We start from the raw sequence: 20,724 nt of genomic DNA on the forward strand, positions 1-20,724 counted from the left end.
TCTCCCACTCTCTGTCTCTGTCTCTTTCACTCTCTGTGTCTCTCTTTTTCTCTTCCTTTGTTGTTCTTCTCTCGCTGTGTCTTTTTCACTTATTTTGTTTTAACTTCCTTTTTTCCTTTTCTCTTTTTTCTTTTTCTCTCTTCCTACCCTTTGCGCTTTCTTTTCTCTTTTCTCTCCTTCTGTCTTTCTATTTCTCATTGGATTTCTTTACTCCTCACCCTTTCTTTTGCCCCTCTCTCACGACTTTTTATCTCTTGTTTCTCACGCTCTCTCCCTCTCTCTCTTTTTCTTTCTTTGTCCCGCCCTCTCTCCTTTCCCTTCCCTCTTTCTCTTATTTCTTTATCTCTCTTTTTCTTTCTCTTTAATCTACTAGTCCGGCCCCCGACAGAATGTTTGTTCTATCGTGTGGCCCCCGAGTTAAAATGAGTTTGACACCCCTGGCCAAGAAGGTCGTGAGTTTTTGCTGCCACCATCTTGTCGAATTAAACTATATATATGTATTTGATTTGGGGAAATCTGGCCACGAAATAGTCATAATAATGATTGACTTTAACAGCATCCCCAGCAAAAATGATGCGTCTTGGACGCAGGCAAACCAGAACACTGTAATAATGATTTTTCTAAAGTGCATTTTTACCTGAAATGTAGAAATTTTCAGTTGTGCGCCGTGTTATTTAGAGCAGTGGTGTCAAACTCATTTGAACTCGGGGGCCACACGATAGAACAAAAATTCTGTTGGGGCCCGGACTAGTAGATTCAAGAGAAGGGAAGAGAAAAGAAAGAAAGAGAGAGAATGAGAAAGAGAAAAAGAAAGAGAAAAAGAAAAAGATAGAGAAAGAGAGGAAGAAAGAAGAGAAAGAAAGAAAGAAAGAAGAGAAAGAAAGAAGCGAAAGAAAGAAAAGAAAGAAAAAGGAGAAAGAAAGAAGATAAAGAAAAGAAAAAAGAGAAAGAAAAGAAAGAAGAGAAAGAAAGAAGCGAAAGAAAGAGAAAGAAGAGAAAGAAAAGAAGAGAAAGAAAGAAAGAAAAGAATGAAAGAAGAGAAAGAAAGAAAAGAAAGAAAGAAGAGAAAGAAAAAGGAGAAAGAAAGAAGCGAAAGAAGAGAAAGAAAAGAAAAAACAAAGAGAAAGAAAGAAGAGAAAGAAAGTAGAGAAAGAAAGAAGAGAAAGAAAGTAGAGAAAGAAAGAAGAGAGAGACGAGAAAGAGAGAAAGAAAGAAGAGAAAGAAAGAGAAAGAAGAGAAAGAAAAGAAAGAAAAGAAGAGAAAGAAAGAAAATAACGAAAGAAGAGAAAGAAAGAAAAGAAAGAAAGAAGAGGAAGAAAGAAGATAAAGAATATAAAGAGAAGAAAAAGGAGAAAGAAAAGAAAGAAGAGAAAGAAAGAAGCGAAAGAAGAGAAAGAAAAGAAAAAACAAAGAGAAAGAAAGAAGAAAAAGAAAGAAGAGAAAGAAAGAAGACAGAGAAGAGAAAGAGAGAAAGAAAGAAGAGAAAGAAAGAGAAAGAAGAGAAAGAAAAGAAGAGAAAGAATGAAAGAAAAGAAAGAAAGAAGAGAAAGAAAAAGGAGAAAGAACGAAGATAAAGAAGATAAAGAAAAGAAAAAAGAGAAAGAAAAGAAAGAAGAGAAAGAAAGAAGAGAAAGAAAAGAAAAAACAAAGAGAAAGAAAGAAGAGAAAGAAAGAAGAGAAAGAAGAGAAAGAAAGAAGAGAAAGAAGAGAAAGGAAGAGAAAGAAGAGAAAGAAGAAAAAGGAAAGAGAAAGAAAGAAGAGAAAGAAAGAAAAGAAAGAAGAGAAAGAAAAGAAAGAAAAGAAAGAAAGAAGAGAAAGGAAGAAGAGAAAGGAAGAGAGAGAGAAATAAATACAAGTACAGTGCCTTTGTGAGAGGCACCTGGCTTTGTCAACATCATGTTGACATATTTCAACCTGCAGCTTGTTTTTCTCTTGCGCTTCTCTGAGTCTTTGACACCTGTGATTTAGAGGCTTTACGTTAGCGCTCCTCCTCCCTGCTTCGTGTGTCAGTGTGTGTTTGCGCAACGCCTCGCAAAGGAGAGATCCGTGTTTGAACCCAGCCAACGAAACACGAATGAACAATCGTGACAGCTCCTCGAGCTAAAACATCTGGTTCTTTCCAGCCAGCGTGGACAGACGAATGAAGCTTTGTGGTGAAGCTGATTTCCGCCTTCATGTTTTGTTTCTGATCCCTCCCGCAGACCTCTCACCGTTTTGCATGCGACCCGGACTCGGTGAAACGCCGGTGTCCGGAGAGCAGCAAGATGGCGTCTGCAGCCCCACTGTTACGCAGTTTGACTTCAGTCCTTCCGACGTGGAACACTTGCAGGAGGACGGAGATCACGACGCCTTCAGGTAGAAATCTGACATCTGGAGTGACCGCCGGTTTTGAGAAATCGCTCCAACCTTTTTCAAGAGTCAAGCTAGCACCTTTTCTTTTCTAATGAGCAATTTTGTTTCACGGTGAATGATTTTATACATTTGACTATAAAGGATCTTATACGATCGAATACAAATTACATTTAATGCAAAAGATATTCACTGTCAGGGCACCCAGGTAGTGGAGTTCGGCTTCCTAATTAGCTAAAAAGTAGCTTGATAGTTAGCTAGAAAAGTAAACGAGTTAAAAAAAAGAACTAGAAATGGAGCCCCCTAGCTAAAAGAGTAAAAAGCCATCTCGATAGCCTGATAAAATGCTAAAAAGGGCTACCTAGCTGGAAAGGAGGTCATCATTTAGCTTAATGACTAGCAAAAAGTCAAATATTGGCTAGATAGCATGCAAAACATGTCAAAAGCTAGCTATATAGCCTGTTAAAAAGGTTGGAAAATAGCTAGCTACAAAGCTAAAGAGGTAGCCTCACTGGCTGGGCTGTGGTGCGATGTCAGGGCACCCTTGTAGTGGAGTTCGGCTTCCTAATTAGCTAAAAAGTAGCTAGATAGTTAGCTAGAAAAGTAAACGAGTTAAAAAAAAGAACTAGAAATGGAGCCCCCTAGCTAAAAGAGTAAAAAGCCATCTCGATAGCCTGATAAAATGCTAAAAAGGGCTACCTAGCTGGAAAGGAGGTCATCATTTAGCTTAATGACTAGCAAAAAAGTCAAATATTGGCTAGATAGCATGCAAAACATGTCAAAAGCTAGCTATATAGCCTGTTAAAAAGGTTGGAAAATAGCTAGCTACAAAGCTAAAGAGGTAGCCTCACTGGCTGGGCTGTGGTGCGATGTCAGGGCACCCTTGTAGTGGAGTTCGGCTTCCTAATTAGCTAAAAAGTAGCTTGATAGTTAGCTAGAAAAGTAAACGAGTTAAAAAAAGAACTAGAAATGGAGCCCCCTAGCTAAAAGAGTAAAAAGCCATCTCGATAGCCTGATAAAATGCTAAAAAGGGCTACCTAGCTGGAAAGGAGGTCATCATTTAGCTTAATGACTAGCAAAAAAGTCAAATATTGGCTAGATAGCATGCAAAACATGTAAAAAGTTAGCTATATAGCCTGTTAAAAAGGTTGGAAAATAGCTAGCTACAAAGCTAAAGAGGTAGCCTCACTGGCTGGGCTGTGGTGCGATGTCAGGGCACCCTTGTAGTGGAGTTCGGCTTCCTAATTAGCTAAAAAGTAGCTAGATAGTTAGCTAGAAAAGTAAACGAGTTAAAAAAAAGAACTAGAAATGGAGCCCCCTAGCTAAAAGAGTAAAAAGTCATCTCGATAGCCTGATAAAATGCTAAAAAGGGCTACCTAGCTGGAAAGGAGGTCATCATTTAGCTTAATGACTAGCAAAAAAGTCAAATATTGGCTAGATAGCATGCAAAACATGTCAAAAGCTAGCTATATAGCCTGTTAAAAAGGTTGGAAAATAGCTAGCTACAAAGCTAAAGAGGTAGCCTCACTGGCTGGGCTGTGGTGCGATGTCAGGGCACCCTTGTAGTGGAGTTCGGCTTCCTAATTAGCTAAAAAGTAGCTTGATAGTTAGCTAGAAAAGTAAACGAGTTAAAAAAAAGAACTAGAAATGGAGCCCCCTAGCTAAAAGAGTAAAAAGCCATCTCGATAGCCTGATAAAATGCTAAAAAGGGCTACCTAGCTGGAAAGGAGGTCATCATTTAGCTTAATGACTAGCAAAAAAGTCAAATATTGGCTAGATAGCATGCAAAACATGTAAAAAGCTAGCTATATAGCCTGTTAAAAAGGTTGGAAAATAGCTAGCTACAAAGCTAAAGAGGTAGCCTCACTGGCTGGGCTGTGGTGCGATGTCAGGGCACCCTTGTAGTGGAGTTCGGCTTCCTAATTAGCTAAAAAGTAGCTAGATAGTTAGCTAGAAAAGTAAACGAGTTAAAAAAAAGAACTAGAAATGGAGCCCCCTAGCTAAAAGAGTAAAAAGCCATCTCGATAGCCTGATAAAATGCTAAAAAGGGCTACCTAGCTGGAAAGGAGGTCATCATTTAGCTTAATGACTAGCAAAAAAGTCAAATATTGGCTAGATAGCATGCAAAACATGTCAAAAGCTAGCTATATAGCCTGTTAAAAAGGTTGGAAAATAGCTAGCTACAAAGCTAAAGAGGTAGCCTCACTGGCTGGGCTGTGGTGCGATATCAGGGCACCCTTGTAGTGGAGTTCGGCTTCCTAATTAGCTAAAAAGTAGCTTGATAGTTAGCTAGAAAAGTAAACGAGTTAAAAAAAAGAACTAGAAATGGAGCCCCCTAGCTAAAAGAGTAAAAAGCCATCTCGATAGCCTGATAAAATGCTAAAAAGGGCTACCTAGCTGGAAAGGAGGTCATCATTTAGCTTAATGACTAGCAAAAAGTCAAATATTGGCTAGATAGCATGCAAAACATGTAAAAAGCTAGCTATATAGCCTGTTAAAAAGGTTGGAAAATAGCTAGCTACAAAGCTAAAGAGGTAGCCTCACTGGCTGGGCTGTGGTGCGATGTCAGGGCACCCTTGTAGTGGAGTTCGGCTTCCTAATTAGCTAAAAAGTAGCTTGATAGTTAGCTAGAAAAGTAAACGAGTTAAAAAAAAGAACTAGAAATGGAGCCCCCTAGCTAAAAGAGTAAAAAGCCATCTCGATAGCCTGATAAAATGCTAAAAAGGGCTACCTAGCTGGAAAGGAGGTCATAATTTAGCTTAATGACTAGCAAAAAAGTCAAATATTGGCTAGATAGCATGCAAAACATGTAAAAAGCTAGCTATATAGCCTGTTAAAAAGGTTGGAAAATAGCTAGCTACAAAGCTAAAGAGGTAGCCTCACTGGCTGGGCTGTGGTGCGATGTCAGGGCACCCTTGTAGTGGAGTTCGGCTTCCTAATTAGCTAAAAAGTAGCTAGATAGTTAGCTAGAAAAGTAAACGAGTTAAAAAAAAGAACTAGAAATGGAGCCCCCTAGCTAAAAGAGTAAAAAGCCATCTCGATAGCCTGATAAAATGCTAAAAAGGGCTACCTAGCTGGAAAGGAGGTCATCATTTAGCTTAATGACTAGCAAAAAAGTCAAATATTGGCTAGATAGCATGCAAAACATGTCAAAAGCTAGCTATATAGCCTGTTAAAAAGGTTGGAAAATAGCTAGCTACAAAGCTAAAGAGGTAGCCTCACTGGCTGGGCTGTGGTGCGATGTCAGGGCACCCTTGTAGTGGAGTTCGGCTTCCTAATTAGCTAAAAAGTAGCTTGATAGTTAGCTAGAAAAGTAAACGAGTTAAAAAAAAGAACTAGAAATGGAGCCCCCTAGCTAAAAGAGTAAAAAGCCATCTCGATAGCCTGATAAAATGCTAAAAAGGGCTACCTAGCTGGAAAGGAGGTCATCATTTAGCTTAATGACTAGCAAAAAGTCAAATATTGGCTAGATAGCATGCAAAACATGTAAAAAGCTAGCTATATAGCCTGTTAAAAAGGTTGGAAAATAGCTAGCTACAAAGCTAAAGAGGTAGCCTCACTGGCTGGGCTGTGGTGCGATGTCAGGGCACCCTTGTAGTGGAGTTCGGCTTCCTAATTAGCTAAAAAGTAGCTTGATAGTTAGCTAGAAAAGTAAACGAGTTAAAAAAAGAACTAGAAATGGAGCCCCCTAGCTAAAAGAGTAAAAAGCCATCTCGATAGCCTGATAAAATGCTAAAAAGGGCTACCTAGCTGGAAAGGAGGTCATCATTTAGCTTAATGACTAGCAAAAAAGTCAAATATTGGCTAGATAGCATGCAAAACATGTAAAAAGTTAGCTATATAGCCTGTTAAAAAGGTTGGAAAATAGCTAGCTACAAAGCTAAAGAGGTAGCCTCACTGGCTGGGCTGTGGTGCGATGTCAGGGCACCCTTGTAGTGGAGTTCGGCTTCCTAATTAGCTAAAAAGTAGCTAGATAGTTAGCTAGAAAAGTAAACGAGTTAAAAAAAAGAACTAGAAATGGAGCCCCCTAGCTAAAAGAGTAAAAAGTCATCTCGATAGCCTGATAAAATGCTAAAAAGGGCTACCTAGCTGGAAAGGAGGTCATCATTTAGCTTAATGACTAGCAAAAAAGTCAAATATTGGCTAGATAGCATGCAAAACATGTCAAAAGCTAGCTATATAGCCTGTTAAAAAGGTTGGAAAATAGCTAGCTACAAAGCTAAAGAGGTAGCCTCACTGGCTGGGCTGTGGTGCGATGTCAGGGCACCCTTGTAGTGGAGTTCGGCTTCCTAATTAGCTAAAAAGTAGCTTGATAGTTAGCTAGAAAAGTAAACGAGTTAAAAAAAAGAACTAGAAATGGAGCCCCCTAGCTAAAAGAGTAAAAAGCCATCTCGATAGCCTGATAAAATGCTAAAAAGGGCTACCTAGCTGGAAAGGAGGTCATCATTTAGCTTAATGACTAGCAAAAAAGTCAAATATTGGCTAGATAGCATGCAAAACATGTAAAAAGCTAGCTATATAGCCTGTTAAAAAGGTTGGAAAATAGCTAGCTACAAAGCTAAAGAGGTAGCCTCACTGGCTGGGCTGTGGTGCGATGTCAGGGCACCCTTGTAGTGGAGTTCGGCTTCCTAATTAGCTAAAAAGTAGCTAGATAGTTAGCTAGAAAAGTAAACGAGTTAAAAAAAAGAACTAGAAATGGAGCCCCCTAGCTAAAAGAGTAAAAAGCCATCTCGATAGCCTGATAAAATGCTAAAAAGGGCTACCTAGCTGGAAAGGAGGTCATCATTTAGCTTAATGACTAGCAAAAAAGTCAAATATTGGCTAGATAGCATGCAAAACATGTCAAAAGCTAGCTATATAGCCTGTTAAAAAGGTTGGAAAATAGCTAGCTACAAAGCTAAAGAGGTAGCCTCACTGGCTGGGCTGTGGTGCGATATCAGGGCACCCTTGTAGTGGAGTTCGGCTTCCTAATTAGCTAAAAAGTAGCTTGATAGTTAGCTAGAAAAGTAAACGAGTTAAAAAAAAGAACTAGAAATGGAGCCCCCTAGCTAAAAGAGTAAAAAGCCATCTCGATAGCCTGATAAAATGCTAAAAAGGGCTACCTAGCTGGAAAGGAGGTCATCATTTAGCTTAATGACTAGCAAAAAGTCAAATATTGGCTAGATAGCATGCAAAACATGTAAAAAGCTAGCTATATAGCCTGTTAAAAAGGTTGGAAAATAGCTAGCTACAAAGCTAAAGAGGTAGCCTCACTGGCTGGGCTGTGGTGCGATGTCAGGGCACCCTTGTAGTGGAGTTCGGCTTCCTAATTAGCTAAAAAGTAGCTTGATAGTTAGCTAGAAAAGTAAACGAGTTAAAAAAAAGAACTAGAAATGGAGCCCCCTAGCTAAAAGAGTAAAAAGCCATCTCGATAGCCTGATAAAATGCTAAAAAGGGCTACCTAGCTGGAAAGGAGGTCATAATTTAGCTTAATGACTAGCAAAAAAGTCAAATATTGGCTAGATAGCATGCAAAACATGTAAAAAGCTAGCTATATAGCCTGTTAAAAAGGTTGGAAAATAGCTAGCTACAAAGCTAAAGAGGTAGCCTCACTGGCTGGGCTGTGGTGCGATGTCAGGGCACCCTTGTAGTGGAGTTCGGCTTCCTAATTAGCTAAAAAGTAGCTAGATAGTTAGCTAGAAAAGTAAACGAGTTAAAAAAAAGAACTAGAAATGGAGCCCCCTAGCTAAAAGAGTAAAAAGCCATCTCGATAGCCTGATAAAATGCTAAAAAGGGCTACCTAGCTGGAAAGGAGGTCATCATTTAGCTTAATGACTAGCAAAAAAGTCAAATATTGGCTAGATAGCATGCAAAACATGTCAAAAGCTAGCTATATAGCCTGTTAAAAAGGTTGGAAAATAGCTAGCTACAAAGCTAAAGAGGTAGCCTCACTGGCTGGGCTGTGGTGCGATGTCAGGGCACCCTTGTAGTGGAGTTCGGCTTCCTAATTAGCTAAAAAGTAGCTTGATAGTTAGCTAGAAAAGTAAACGAGTTAAAAAAAAGAACTAGAAATGGAGCCCCCTAGCTAAAAGAGTAAAAAGCCATCTCGATAGCCTGATAAAATGCTAAAAAGGGCTACCTAGCTGGAAAGGAGGTCATCATTTAGCTTAATGACTAGCAAAAAAGTCAAATATTGGCTAGATAGCATGCAAAACATGTCAAAAGCTAGCTATATAGCCTGTTAAAAAGGTTGGAAAATAGCTAGCTACAAAGCTAAAGAGGTAGCCTCACTGGCTGGGCTGTGGTGCGATGTCAGGGCACCCTTGTAGTGGAGTTCGGCTTCCTAATTAGCTAAAAAGTAGCTTGATAGTTAGCTAGAAAAGTAAACGAGTTAAAAAAAAGAACTAGAAATGGAGCCCCCTAGCTAAAAGAGTAAAAAGCCATCTCGATAGCCTGATAAAATGCTAAAAAGGGCTACCTAGCTGGAAAGGAGGTCATCATTTAGCTTAATGACTAGCAAAAAAGTCAAATATTGGCTAGATAGCATGCAAAACATGTAAAAAGCTAGCTATATAGCCTGTTAAAAAGGTTGGAAAATAGCTAGCTACAAAGCTAAAGAGGTAGCCTCACTGGCTGGGCTGTGGTGCGATGTCAGGGCACCCTTGTAGTGGAGTTCGGCTTCCTAATTAGCTAAAAAGTAGCTAGATAGTTAGCTAGAAAAGTAAACGAGTTAAAAAAAAGAACTAGAAATGGAGCCCCCTAGCTAAAAGAGTAAAAAGTCATCTCGATAGCCTGATAAAATGCTAAAAAGGGCTACCTAGCTGGAAAGGAGGTCATCATTTAGCTTAATGACTAGCAAAAAAGTCAAATATTGGCTAGATAGCATGCAAAACATGTCAAAAGCTAGCTATATAGCCTGTTAAAAAGGTTGGAAAATAGCTAGCTACAAAGCTAAAGAGGTAGCCTCACTGGCTGGGCTGTGGTGCGATGTCAGGGCACCCTTGTAGTGGAGTTCGGCTTCCTAATTAGCTAAAAAGTAGCTTGATAGTTAGCTAGAAAAGTAAACGAGTTAAAAAAAAGAACTAGAAATGGAGCCCCCTAGCTAAAAGAGTAAAAAGCCATCTCGATAGCCTGATAAAATGCTAAAAAGGGCTACCTAGCTGGAAAGGAGGTCATCATTTAGCTTAATGACTAGCAAAAAAGTCAAATATTGGCTAGATAGCATGCAAAACATGTAAAAAGCTAGCTATATAGCCTGTTAAAAAGGTTGGAAAATAGCTAGCTACAAAGCTAAAGAGGTAGCCTCACTGGCTGGGCTGTGGTGCGATGTCAGGGCACCCTTGTAGTGGAGTTCGGCTTCCTAATTAGCTAAAAAGTAGCTAGATAGTTAGCTAGAAAAGTAAACGAGTTAAAAAAAAGAACTAGAAATGGAGCCCCCTAGCTAAAAGAGTAAAAAGCCATCTCGATAGCCTGATAAAATGCTAAAAAGGGCTACCTAGCTGGAAAGGAGGTCATCATTTAGCTTAATGACTAGCAAAAAAGTCAAATATTGGCTAGATAGCATGCAAAACATGTCAAAAGCTAGCTATATAGCCTGTTAAAAAGGTTGGAAAATAGCTAGCTACAAAGCTAAAGAGGTAGCCTCACTGGCTGGGCTGTGGTGCGATATCAGGGCACCCTTGTAGTGGAGTTCGGCTTCCTAATTAGCTAAAAAGTAGCTTGATAGTTAGCTAGAAAAGTAAACGAGTTAAAAAAAAGAACTAGAAATGGAGCCCCCTAGCTAAAAGAGTAAAAAGCCATCTCGATAGCCTGATAAAATGCTAAAAAGGGCTACCTAGCTGGAAAGGAGGTCATCATTTAGCTTAATGACTAGCAAAAAGTCAAATATTGGCTAGATAGCATGCAAAACATGTAAAAAGCTAGCTATATAGCCTGTTAAAAAGGTTGGAAAATAGCTAGCTACAAAGCTAAAGAGGTAGCCTCACTGGCTGGGCTGTGGTGCGATGTCAGGGCACCCTTGTAGTGGAGTTCGGCTTCCTAATTAGCTAAAAAGTAGCTTGATAGTTAGCTAGAAAAGTAAACGAGTTAAAAAAAAGAACTAGAAATGGAGCCCCCTAGCTAAAAGAGTAAAAAGCCATCTCGATAGCCTGATAAAATGCTAAAAAGGGCTACCTAGCTGGAAAGGAGGTCATAATTTAGCTTAATGACTAGCAAAAAAGTCAAATATTGGCTAGATAGCATGCAAAACATGTCAAAAGCTAGCTATATAGCCTGTTAAAAAGGTTGGAAAATAGCTAGCTACAAAGCTAAAGAGGTAGCCTCACTGGCTGGGCTGTGGTGCGATGTCAGGGCACCCTTGTAGTGGAGTTCGGCTTCCTAATTAGCTAAAAAGTAGCTTGATAGTTAGCTAGAAAAGTAAACGAGTTAAAAAAAAGAACTAGAAATGGAGCCCCCTAGCTAAAAGAGTAAAAAGCCATCTCGATAGCCTGATAAAATGCTAAAAAGGGCTACCTAGCTGGAAAGGAGGTCATAATTTAGCTTAATGACTAGCAAAAAAGTCAAATATTGGCTAGATAGCATGCAAAACATGTCAAAAGCTAGCTATATAGCCTGTTAAAAAGGTTGGAAAATAGCTAGCTACAAAGCTAAAGAGGTAGCCTCACTGGCTGGGCTGTGGTGCGATGTCAGGGCACCCTTGTAGTGGAGTTCGGCTTCCTAATTAGCTAAAAAGTAGCTTGATAGTTAGCTAGAAAAGTAAACGAGTTAAAAAAAAGAACTAGAAATGGAGCCCCCTAGCTAAAAGAGTAAAAAGCCATCTCGATAGCCTGATAAAATGCTAAAAAGGGCTACCTAGCTGGAAAGGAGGTCATCATTTAGCTTAATGACTAGCAAAAAAGTCAAATATTGGCTAGATAGCATGCAAAACATGTCAAAAGCTAGCTATATAGCCTGTTAAAAAGGTTGGAAAATAGCTAGCTACAAAGCTAAAGAGGTAGCCGGATAGTTAGCTTAAAAAAAAAACTGCCCTTTTTATGCTTGTTAGCTTAATAAAACCCATAGATTGAATTTAGTTTGTTTTATTTCCTGTCAAATAAATCCATAAAAAACTTTAATAAATACTGTTTAATACACAAATACATTCTCATTCTACTCTCTTAATTATCAATACTTGAATAGATTTTTGTGGGAGAATTTATTAAAATGGATTTCTAAAATAAGAGATGATCATGTTATCACTATGTTGTTACGAAGAAAAAAATGGTTTTACTCGAAAATCACAATGACCCAGCGCTGGTAAGCTATTTTCAGAACAGGTCTCAATGCATTTGACTCAGGTGCTTGAAATACTTGAAAATGCTTGAATTTTGATGTTGTGTTTGTAAGGTCAGGAAATTTCCGGGGGAAGTGCTTGAAAATGGTTTTAAATTCTTTCCGTTGCCGTTTTTCTCGGCAGTCTCTCGGGATAGACCGCACTTTTAATTGAAAACATTTTAAAAAGCTCGTAAAAATGACGCCGATGGTGGCTCCAGTCAAGGTTTATCAGAATTCTCGTCAGTTTATAACAGCGTTGACGCAAAAAGATCCGAGATCATAAATAGGAACTGCGCAAAATATGTGCTAGCAGCAAGATAGCGACTTCATTTTCGTCATCAAAGCCAACAAACAAAAACTTCTTTTGATTGGCTGTGGAGTTTTTCCTTTGAAGGTACTGCAAAAAAAGGAAGACTGGCCTTGAAAGTGCTTGAAAAGTTCTTGAAAATTGGCAGTTAAAAATGCGTACGGACCCTGTACAAAATAGCGACTCCATTTTCATCAAAGCCAACAAAAAATGAACTTTTGATCGGCTCTGGATTTTTTCCTTTGAAGGTACTGTAAAAATTGGAAAACTGGCCTTGAAAGTGCTTGAAAATTTCTTGAAAATTGGCAGTTAAAAATGCGTACAGAATCTCAGTCACCTGGGAGGACCGCTTCTCCTACGCGTTGAGAGGAAAGGGCTGAGGTGGTTTCAGAGCAGACCTTATCGCCTCGCCCCAGAAATATAAAAACAAGATGCAGAGGGAGAAGCCGTTTATTTCGTTAGTCAGTGTCCAAAACAGAGTTCTCATTTGTCTAAGAGACAATCAGCGTTTTTATACCCTCTTGAGCAAAAACATTCTTAGTGCGTCCCCTCGCAATGATGCACTTGTTTATCTCAAAATGCACGCTACCAGGAATTGACAATGTTTTTCCCCAGAATGTTTTTGTCCTCTTTCGATTCTCCAAAGTTATACAATTTACAAGAAAATCGTTGGCCTGACTTGACCGCTTTTTCTAAGCCAAGCAGAATGGTATTACTTGGCAAGCCTAAGGCGAGTGTTATTACATTTAAACTTGGGAGAAACAAGCCTGGAATTTCCCGTCTTTAAACAGATGTGTCCTCTATATGTCAAGCTCTGACTCCAATAAACCACTACAGTGGCTTGGGCCTCTTTGACGCATGTCCACCGTGAGTCGACCTAGGACATGCTAGGCAGAATCGGTCTCTCGGGACCGCCCGGAGAGCCCGACGGTTAAGAAAGCCGGGGACAGAGAGGTCCGGGCTTCCCCGTTGCGGCTGCCACCCACACGACCCGATCCCGGTTAAGCGGAAGATAATGGATGGATGCATTTGACTTATGAAAGATCCCGGTCGGGATTTTACATTTCAATAGGACGGAAGCGACCTGCACAACCAACGCCGCAGACGTCCCCAGCGAGGACGAGCGGGCGGGCGAGGCGACGAGCGAGGACGATCCGCTCAACTGGCGGAGCTCGGTCGGCCACGAGGTTCTGGCCTCCCTGGCGCCGCAGGAGATCAAGAGGCAAGAAGTCATCCACGGTGAGCCGGCCGCAAACGGAACTTTGACGCGGGGACATTGGCGCGATGGCGCGATTTGACGCGGGACGCTTTTGTCTTTCGCAGAGCTCTTCTATACCGAACGCGCCCACTTGCGCACGCTGAAGGTCCTGGACGGCGTGTTCTACCAGCGGCTCAGCAGGGATGCCGTTTTGCCACCGGAGGACGTCAAGAGCATCTTCGCCAACCTGGAGGACGTCGTTCAGCTGCACGGTCAGTCCCGGGCTTTCGCCTTCAAATTTAAAGGAACGATGGAAACAGAAATTCACTTTGTGACTCTTCTTCACGAGTCAATGCAGGTTAGCTAAAATCGGGGTCATGTCATCAAACTTTCTTGTCTTAGTTAACCTGCTTATTGGGGGTATTAGGGGTTCAGTGTCTTACCCAAGGACACTTTGACATGTAACACGGCTGAGCCGGGATTCGAACAGGGATCCTTTGATCCCAAGACGATCGCTCTACCTCCTGAGCTACTGTTGTCCCAACTCTGGTTGATATTACATTTGTCAATGTTCAGGGCAGTTTTTGAGAGCAAGTCAAGGCATTTAGATGGACCAATAACTAGCATTTTGGTCTTTTCAGGGTTAAGGCGCAAGAATTTGAGTAACATCCATCTTTTATCTCAGTGAGGCAGGCCTCCAAATTTCCACAGATTCCTCCATCGGAAGATATAGTTGAGTGTCATCTGCGTAGCAATGGAAACTGATATACTTAATATCACCTCATGGAAGCATATAAATGCTAAAAAGAAGGGGGCCAAGTACTGAACCCTGCGGAACACCACAGGTAACACTAAAGGGCTCAGATGTCATTTCACCATATTTAACTCAGTGCGTCCTATCTGAGAGGTAAGATCTGAACCATAAGAGGACGGTTCCTGAGAGACCAATCCATTTTTCCAACCGTTCTACGAAGATATTATGGTCCACATAATATGTGATGTATTAACACTGTCTTTAGAAATTTCTTCCCGTATGCTTTGAATCTTCTTCTTAAAGAAGACCATAAAGTCATGGGTTCCTCTCTTTCACTTTGTCGTGGTCGCAAGGGATGGGAGAGTTTAAGATCAGTTGTGATTTTGAGTTTTTGTTTCTGCGAAAATGTTCATGCCAATGAAACGAATATCAACCGCTGCGGACTGGAGCGTCTCGATTGCGGCACAATGTGTTACTTTTCTCTTTAAACATCCATTATCTGCACCGCTTATCCTCAGTAGGGTTGCGGGGGTGCAGGAGCCCATCCAAGCTATCCTTGGGCAGTGGGCAGGGGACACCCTCAACTGCTTGCCAGCCAGTCGCAGGGCACACAGGGACAGACAATTCGCTCGCTCATTCACACCTAGGGAGAATTTGATTTTGGTTAGGCCAATCAACCTGACATGCATGTTTTTGGAATGTGGGGGGGAAACCGGAGTGCCCGGTGGAAACCCACGCAAGCCCGGGGAGAACATGCAAACTCCGCACAGGAAGGTTGGTCGCTGGATTTGGACCCATGACCTCAGAACTGTGCCGCAGACGCGCTAACCACTGCTCCGCCGTGCTGCCCCTGTTTAAACATTTACCCGCTATTTTTTTTTTTTTTTTAAATCTAAAAAATGGACATGAACCAGTTCATATTTTAAACGGATTTTTAAGCCTGAGGCTCAAAATCTGGTGTACAAAAAGTTGACTTTCTTCCTTAAATTTGCGCATGCGGCTTTTAATTCGGCGCAATTTGTATTCCAGTATTCCAGTAAATATATATATATTTTTTAATAAAAACGAGGTTTATGTGATGTTTTTACTTCTTATTTGATCTGTTGTTTTATAATCCAAACCGGGGCTTTTTCCCTTAGTTTCCCTCACGGAGCAAATGGCGGCCATCAGGAAGAGGAGCGAGACATCTGTCATCGGCCACATCGGAGAGGATCTTTTGGCTTGGGTAGGAGAGCCGAAATCGAGCTAACATAGCATAGAATAGAATAGAATATAACGTTATTGTCATTGTTACAACATGGTTTGAATATATTGTGACAACAAAATTGGACGTGGCACTCCAGTATCACATTTTACAGTGAGGATAAAGAAAACAAAGAAGATAAAGGAACAAAGAAGATGTTTGTACTGTCCTTGTTGCAGGCTGTGTTTTCCTCTGGAGGGGGGTGTATGAGGGGGTGAGGGACAGACAGAGATGGTCGGATCCAACTAGATGCTTCATCTTACTGTACACACGGTCCAGTGTTTTTTTCCCCTGGTTGCTCAGTCCACGTATTGAATGAATTTGGGAAGTATAGTCCTTAAGCATGCCTGATTAAAGTCGCCGGCAACGATAAAAGCTCCGTCGGGGGGTGTAAGCTGCTGTTTATTGATAGAAGCGAGCAGGAGATTTAGCGCTATGCTAACGTTAGCATCCAGTGGAACGTTAGCATCCGACGGAACATAAACAGCAACCGCAATGACCACAGTTAGCTCTCTCGGTAGATACAAGGGTCTACACGATACTGTTAGAAACTCTATATCGAGTGAGCAGTGTGTGTCAATGATTCGGCTGTTATTGCATCGCATAGTCCCCCACCTTGAAAATGCTTGAAATGATTTCTAATGGAGTGGTCCTGGGAAGCCTTACTTCCCCCTATTGTTGCATCCACAAGAGGACAGCTTTATCAGACTCGTCGTGGGAATTCCAGCTCTTTTTCGAGAAGCGGCTTTTAGCGCCCGGCTCGGTGAAAAGAGCTGGCTCTTTTGCCTCCCAAACGGCTCTTCAAATGATATTATTTATTTATAATAATAAAACTTTATGCACCAAATGATTTAGTAATTAGCCATTTCAAATGAACACATGAAATATTAATTCAAATATTCTCAGATCTACCCAAGAACTAGGTAAAATACAACAATTTTAATTGATATGAAGTGGAACAACGAAACAAACTCCCTGAAAATGCAAAACAATTACAGATCAATGAAAAAATATGAATTCTTCAATGCTGTAAATGAATGATAAAATGCAAATGAACTTTACAATTATTTTTGTACCGATTTGGACACGGATCCTCAGAAAAACATGCAAAAAAAAAAAAAATTCAAAGAAAAAAGTAAAAGATGGAAAGATTAAATGCAATTTACTTCGAATCAATCAATATTATTCAAATAAATCGTTTTTCGGCCTCTGTATTGAACTCCGTGATTACGCAACACCTATAGAGCTTTTTCCGTGTTTGTCATGCCGATTGTAGAAGTGGAACGGCAGAATTCATGTCAGTTTATAGCAAAAGATGGAAAGATTAAATGCAATTTTGCTTCAAAGCAATCAATATTATTAAAATAAATCGTTTTTCCGCATACAGTACTTTCTTTTTTCGTCCTCTGCATCGAACTTTATGATTACGCAACACCTATAGAGCTTTTTCCGTGTTTGTCACACCGATTGTAGAAGTAGAACGGCAGAATTCATGTCAGTTTATAGCAAAAGATGGAAAGATTAAATGCAATTTTGCTTCAAAGCAATCAATATTATTAAAATAAAAATACAAATAAATCGTTTTTCCGCATACAGTACTTTCTTTTTTCGTCTTCTGTCTTGAACTCCGTTTTTACGCAACACCTATAGAGCTTTTTCCGTGTTTGTCACGCCGATTGTAGAAGTAGAACGGCAGAATTCCTGTCAGTTTATAGCAAAAGATGGAAAGATTAAATGCAATTTGCTTCAAATCAATCAATATTATTAAAATAAATCGTTTTTCCGCATACAGTACTTTCTTTTTTCGTCCTCTGTATCGAACTCTATGATTACGCAACACCTATAGAGCTTTTTCCGTGTTTGTCACGCCGATTGTAGAAGTAGAACGGCAGAATTCATGTCAGTTTATAGCAAAAGATGGAAAGATTAAATGCAATTTGCTTAAAGCAATCAATATTATTAAAATAAATCGTTTTTCCGCATACAGTACTTTCTTTTTTCGTCCTCTGCATCGAACTTTATGATTACGCAACACCTATAGAGCTTTTTCCGTGTTTGTCACACCGATTGTAGAAGTGGAACGGCAGAATTCATGTCAGTTTATAGCAAAAGATGGAAAAATTAAATGCAATTTGGTTCAAAGCAATCAATATTATTAAAATAAAAATACAAATAAATCGTTTTTCCGCATACAGTACTTTCTTTTTTCGTCTTCTGTCTTGAACTCCGTTTTTACGCACCTCCTACAGAGCTTTTTCCGTGTTTGTCCCGCCGATTGTAGAAGTAGAACGGCAGAATTCATGTCAGTTTAGAGCAGCCCGTTTAAACAAAAAAATCATAGATAGGACGAGTGCAAAATAGTATGCGCTAGCAGCAAGATAGTAACTTTATTTCCGTCAACAAACACGTCTTCCTTTGAAGGTACTGGGAAAAAAAGGCCTGGAGAGTGCTTGAATTTGGTCAGGGAAAAGGTGTAGGAACCTTGGAATCAAGTCCTTTTGAATTCGATTGGGTCAAACTTATTTGACTAGTATAAACCATAAACATGATATATACAATGAATCATTTGACTCTCAGTAATGATAATATAATAGATGTAAAAGAATAGAGTAATAAAGATATTGTAGTGTATAATACAAGGTAATTATATAGAAAAGTTTAAAAAGAAAGAATATGTAAATAACAAGACTAGAGTAGAATTGTCGTGTCCTGCATGGTCGCCGTGGCAACCGGCTGGCCCCGCCCCCTGGGCAACAGCTGAAGCAGATCGCCTAATTTGCGCGTTTGCTTCTTAAGGGGATTTTGGGGTTTTGCGGGTGCTGGCTCATTGCATTTTCTGTCTGCATTTCCCGTTCTGTTTTGCTCTGTCCTGTTCTGTTTGATTCGGAGGAAACCTGTGTTTTCACGTTTTGAGTAAAAGCCTGTTTTTGTTCTGTTTTGTCCCTGAGTTATGGACAACTTTTATTTTGCTAAATAAAAGTTTGGATCGTCAACGCAATTGAGTTCTCCCTTCCTGCCTCCTGCCTCCGTTCTGGTCCGGTCCCCCGTGACAAGAATAGGTCGGAGGAACGCCGTTGGCATAATAATACTATACATAATAACCTAATCATTTCTCGTTGAACATGCGAATAGCGGTACGGTAAAAACTCTCTTTAAGACGTGTAATCTTGCTCACAATGGAGCGAAGACGGCGACCTGACGGCAGGTCATCAAAGTACCTGTGAGCAGGGTGACTGGGATCGTCCCTAAATTTTTGGGTCTGTTTTCTCATCCGTTCGATACTATGCAGGGACGGGAGGCCAGTACCTATTATTTCCTCTGCCGTCCTCACTTTGACAAATCTTTCTGATTGACGCGACCAAACCAAACTTTGATTGACCTCGTTAAAACGGATTCAATGATAGCACGATAAAAATTGACTAGAATTAATTGCCTGACATCGAATGATTTGAGTTGACGAAGGAAGTAGAGCCTTTGTCTGGCTGACTTTAGAATAGCAATAGAATTGACAGTCCATGTGAGGTCAGCTGACAAGTAAGTACCTAGAAACTTGAATGAATGGACCAGTTCGACCTCACTACCATCAATTGACAGTGGCACATGCGGGGGAGGCTTAGTACGGAAATCTATTATCATATCTCCTTAGTTTTACCTACATTCGATAACAGATTACTCTCATGACACCGTTCTTGCAGTTCGGCGGCGAGGAAGAAGAGAAGTTGAGAGGCGCCATGGCGACGTTCTGCAGCAACCAACCCTCGGCGCTGGAGTTCATCAAGAGCAAGAAGAAGAAGGATCAGAGGTTCACCTCATTCGTGCAGGTCGTAGCAGGGAGCCGGACCGGAGGAAACGGCGGCGGGACTTAAACTCTTCCGCTTTGTTGCGCAGGAAGCGGAGAGCAACCGTCTGTGCAGGAGACTGCAGTTGAAGGACATCATTCCCATGGAAATGCAGAGAGCCACCAAGTACCCGCTTCTCTTGGACAAGATTGCAAAGTACACCGGTAAGTTTTTGCTTCTTTCTCTGAAGCTTCCAAAAATAGATATATATATATATTGCGTGCTGGACAACAGTATAAGGCGCATGGAATCGAAATGACTGTTAAAAGTAGAGTTGCATTCAAAGACCACTTCAAAATTCAAACCATAACCTGTACGGTTTTGCCGTACAAAGTATGTTTATGATGCAATCCGTACGGAAAAACGCAAATTTGTCAATTATGGATACCATCCGGTATACACCGACGATCACCAAACGGCAAATCAATCGAGTCAAACGAGTTGGCCGCGGTAGCCTCTATCTCTGTATCGATTTTTTCGTTGCAAACGAAGCGAGCGGTTTGATGCTACTGTGCGTATGCGTCTGCCGCCTGGGGATTTCCCATCATGCATCATTCCGAAGAAAGAAAATATGGTGTACAATTATTTTGTATTTCGTACAGAAAAATACGACAGTTTGTACGGAGCCGTGGAGGTTGACAGGTATGCAAAATACAAAAAAAAAAATCTTACACCGTATTTTTTTTTTCTAATGTTTTATTTATGTAGATTAACATGTTATATTGTACACATGTTTTGTGTGGTAGTTGTGTAGTGAAAGGAAGTCCGTCTCTTTTTAGAGAACCGGCTTTTTTGGCTCAACTCTTTCAAGAGAGCCGGCTCTCCAACGGCTCATTCGCTTTGATGCATTATATTACGAATCATTATTGTTGTTTAAAGAAGTTAAGGAAAAAAAGGAAGTATAGAGTGAGAAAATGAAAAAAGACAGGTTTGTGGTTATCCCTCTAATCACCAACCTTACGGGTCTGAGCGTTCACACAAAGTCGGTGAGCAACGCTTGAAAACAACAGTGGCAACTAAGTCATGATGAAACATGTCCAAAACTTGACATCACGTTATATTTTGCTGAGTTTCCGGCAATGCAAAATGTTTTTTCACTTTTGAAAGAATTGACTCATGTATTATTGCAAACGTCATTTGTTTTTACAACAATTCTTTCACGAGATTTTCATTTCTTTTTTTTTCCTGGTATCTTTTGTCGCATAGTACTAACATTTTTGGGGGCTTATTGAGTCGGTTGCACGATACAGAATAGAATATAGAAAATAGAATAGAATATACCTTTATTGTCATTGTTACAACATGGGATATATTGTAACAACGAAATTGGACGACTCCAGTTCCACATTTTACAGTAAGGATAAGGAAAACAAAGAAGTAAAGAAACAAAGAAGATGTTTTAACTGTCTTTGTCGTATAGGCTTTGTTGCTTCCGGAGGGGGGGGGGTGTATGAGGTGGGTGAGGGACAGACAGAGATGGGGGGATCCAACTGGATGTTTATCTTACTGTACACACGGTCCAGTGTTTTTTTCCCTAATTGCAGAACTGTATACAATTACATTTTTTAGTGGGAGTTCAATTTTGGCAACAAGATTGACTTGGTATCATTGGAAATTATTGGAATGCAACACAAACTTTTTCTTCTTCTTTTTTTTTTTTAATTCCTTTAAAAAAATCTCATTGTGAATTTTTCCTTCTTTTTTCTCTTCCTTTTGTTTCTTTTTACTCAGCTTTTCACTACT

The 20,724-nt window shown here is 40.2% G+C and overlaps 1 protein-coding gene across 6 annotated transcripts in view; it reads left to right on the forward strand.

Annotated features, from left to right (window-relative positions):
* The window catches only part of arhgef12b (Rho guanine nucleotide exchange factor 12b), an 84,870-nt gene that overhangs the window by 50,343 nt on the left and 13,803 nt on the right, over positions 1-20,724 (forward strand). For all 6 annotated transcript variants that reach the window (XM_088320559.1, XM_088320564.1, XM_088320561.1 and 3 more), the window contains exons 18-23: positions 2,202-2,355; positions 13,020-13,186; positions 13,271-13,417; positions 15,039-15,124; positions 18,838-18,963; positions 19,031-19,145. In XM_088320559.1, the coding sequence (XP_088176685.1) occupies positions 2,202-2,355; positions 13,020-13,186; positions 13,271-13,417; positions 15,039-15,124; positions 18,838-18,963; positions 19,031-19,145 (795 nt within the window). The remainder of the gene's footprint in view (positions 1-2,201; positions 2,356-13,019; positions 13,187-13,270; positions 13,418-15,038; positions 15,125-18,837; positions 18,964-19,030; positions 19,146-20,724) is intronic.

The sequence above is a fragment of the Urocampus carinirostris genome, chromosome 17, assembly GCF_059441175.1.
Source record: "Urocampus carinirostris isolate Australia breed hairy pipefish chromosome 17, RoL_Ucar_1.0, whole genome shotgun sequence".
Classification (NCBI taxonomy): Eukaryota; Metazoa; Chordata; class Actinopteri; order Syngnathiformes; family Syngnathidae; genus Urocampus; species Urocampus carinirostris.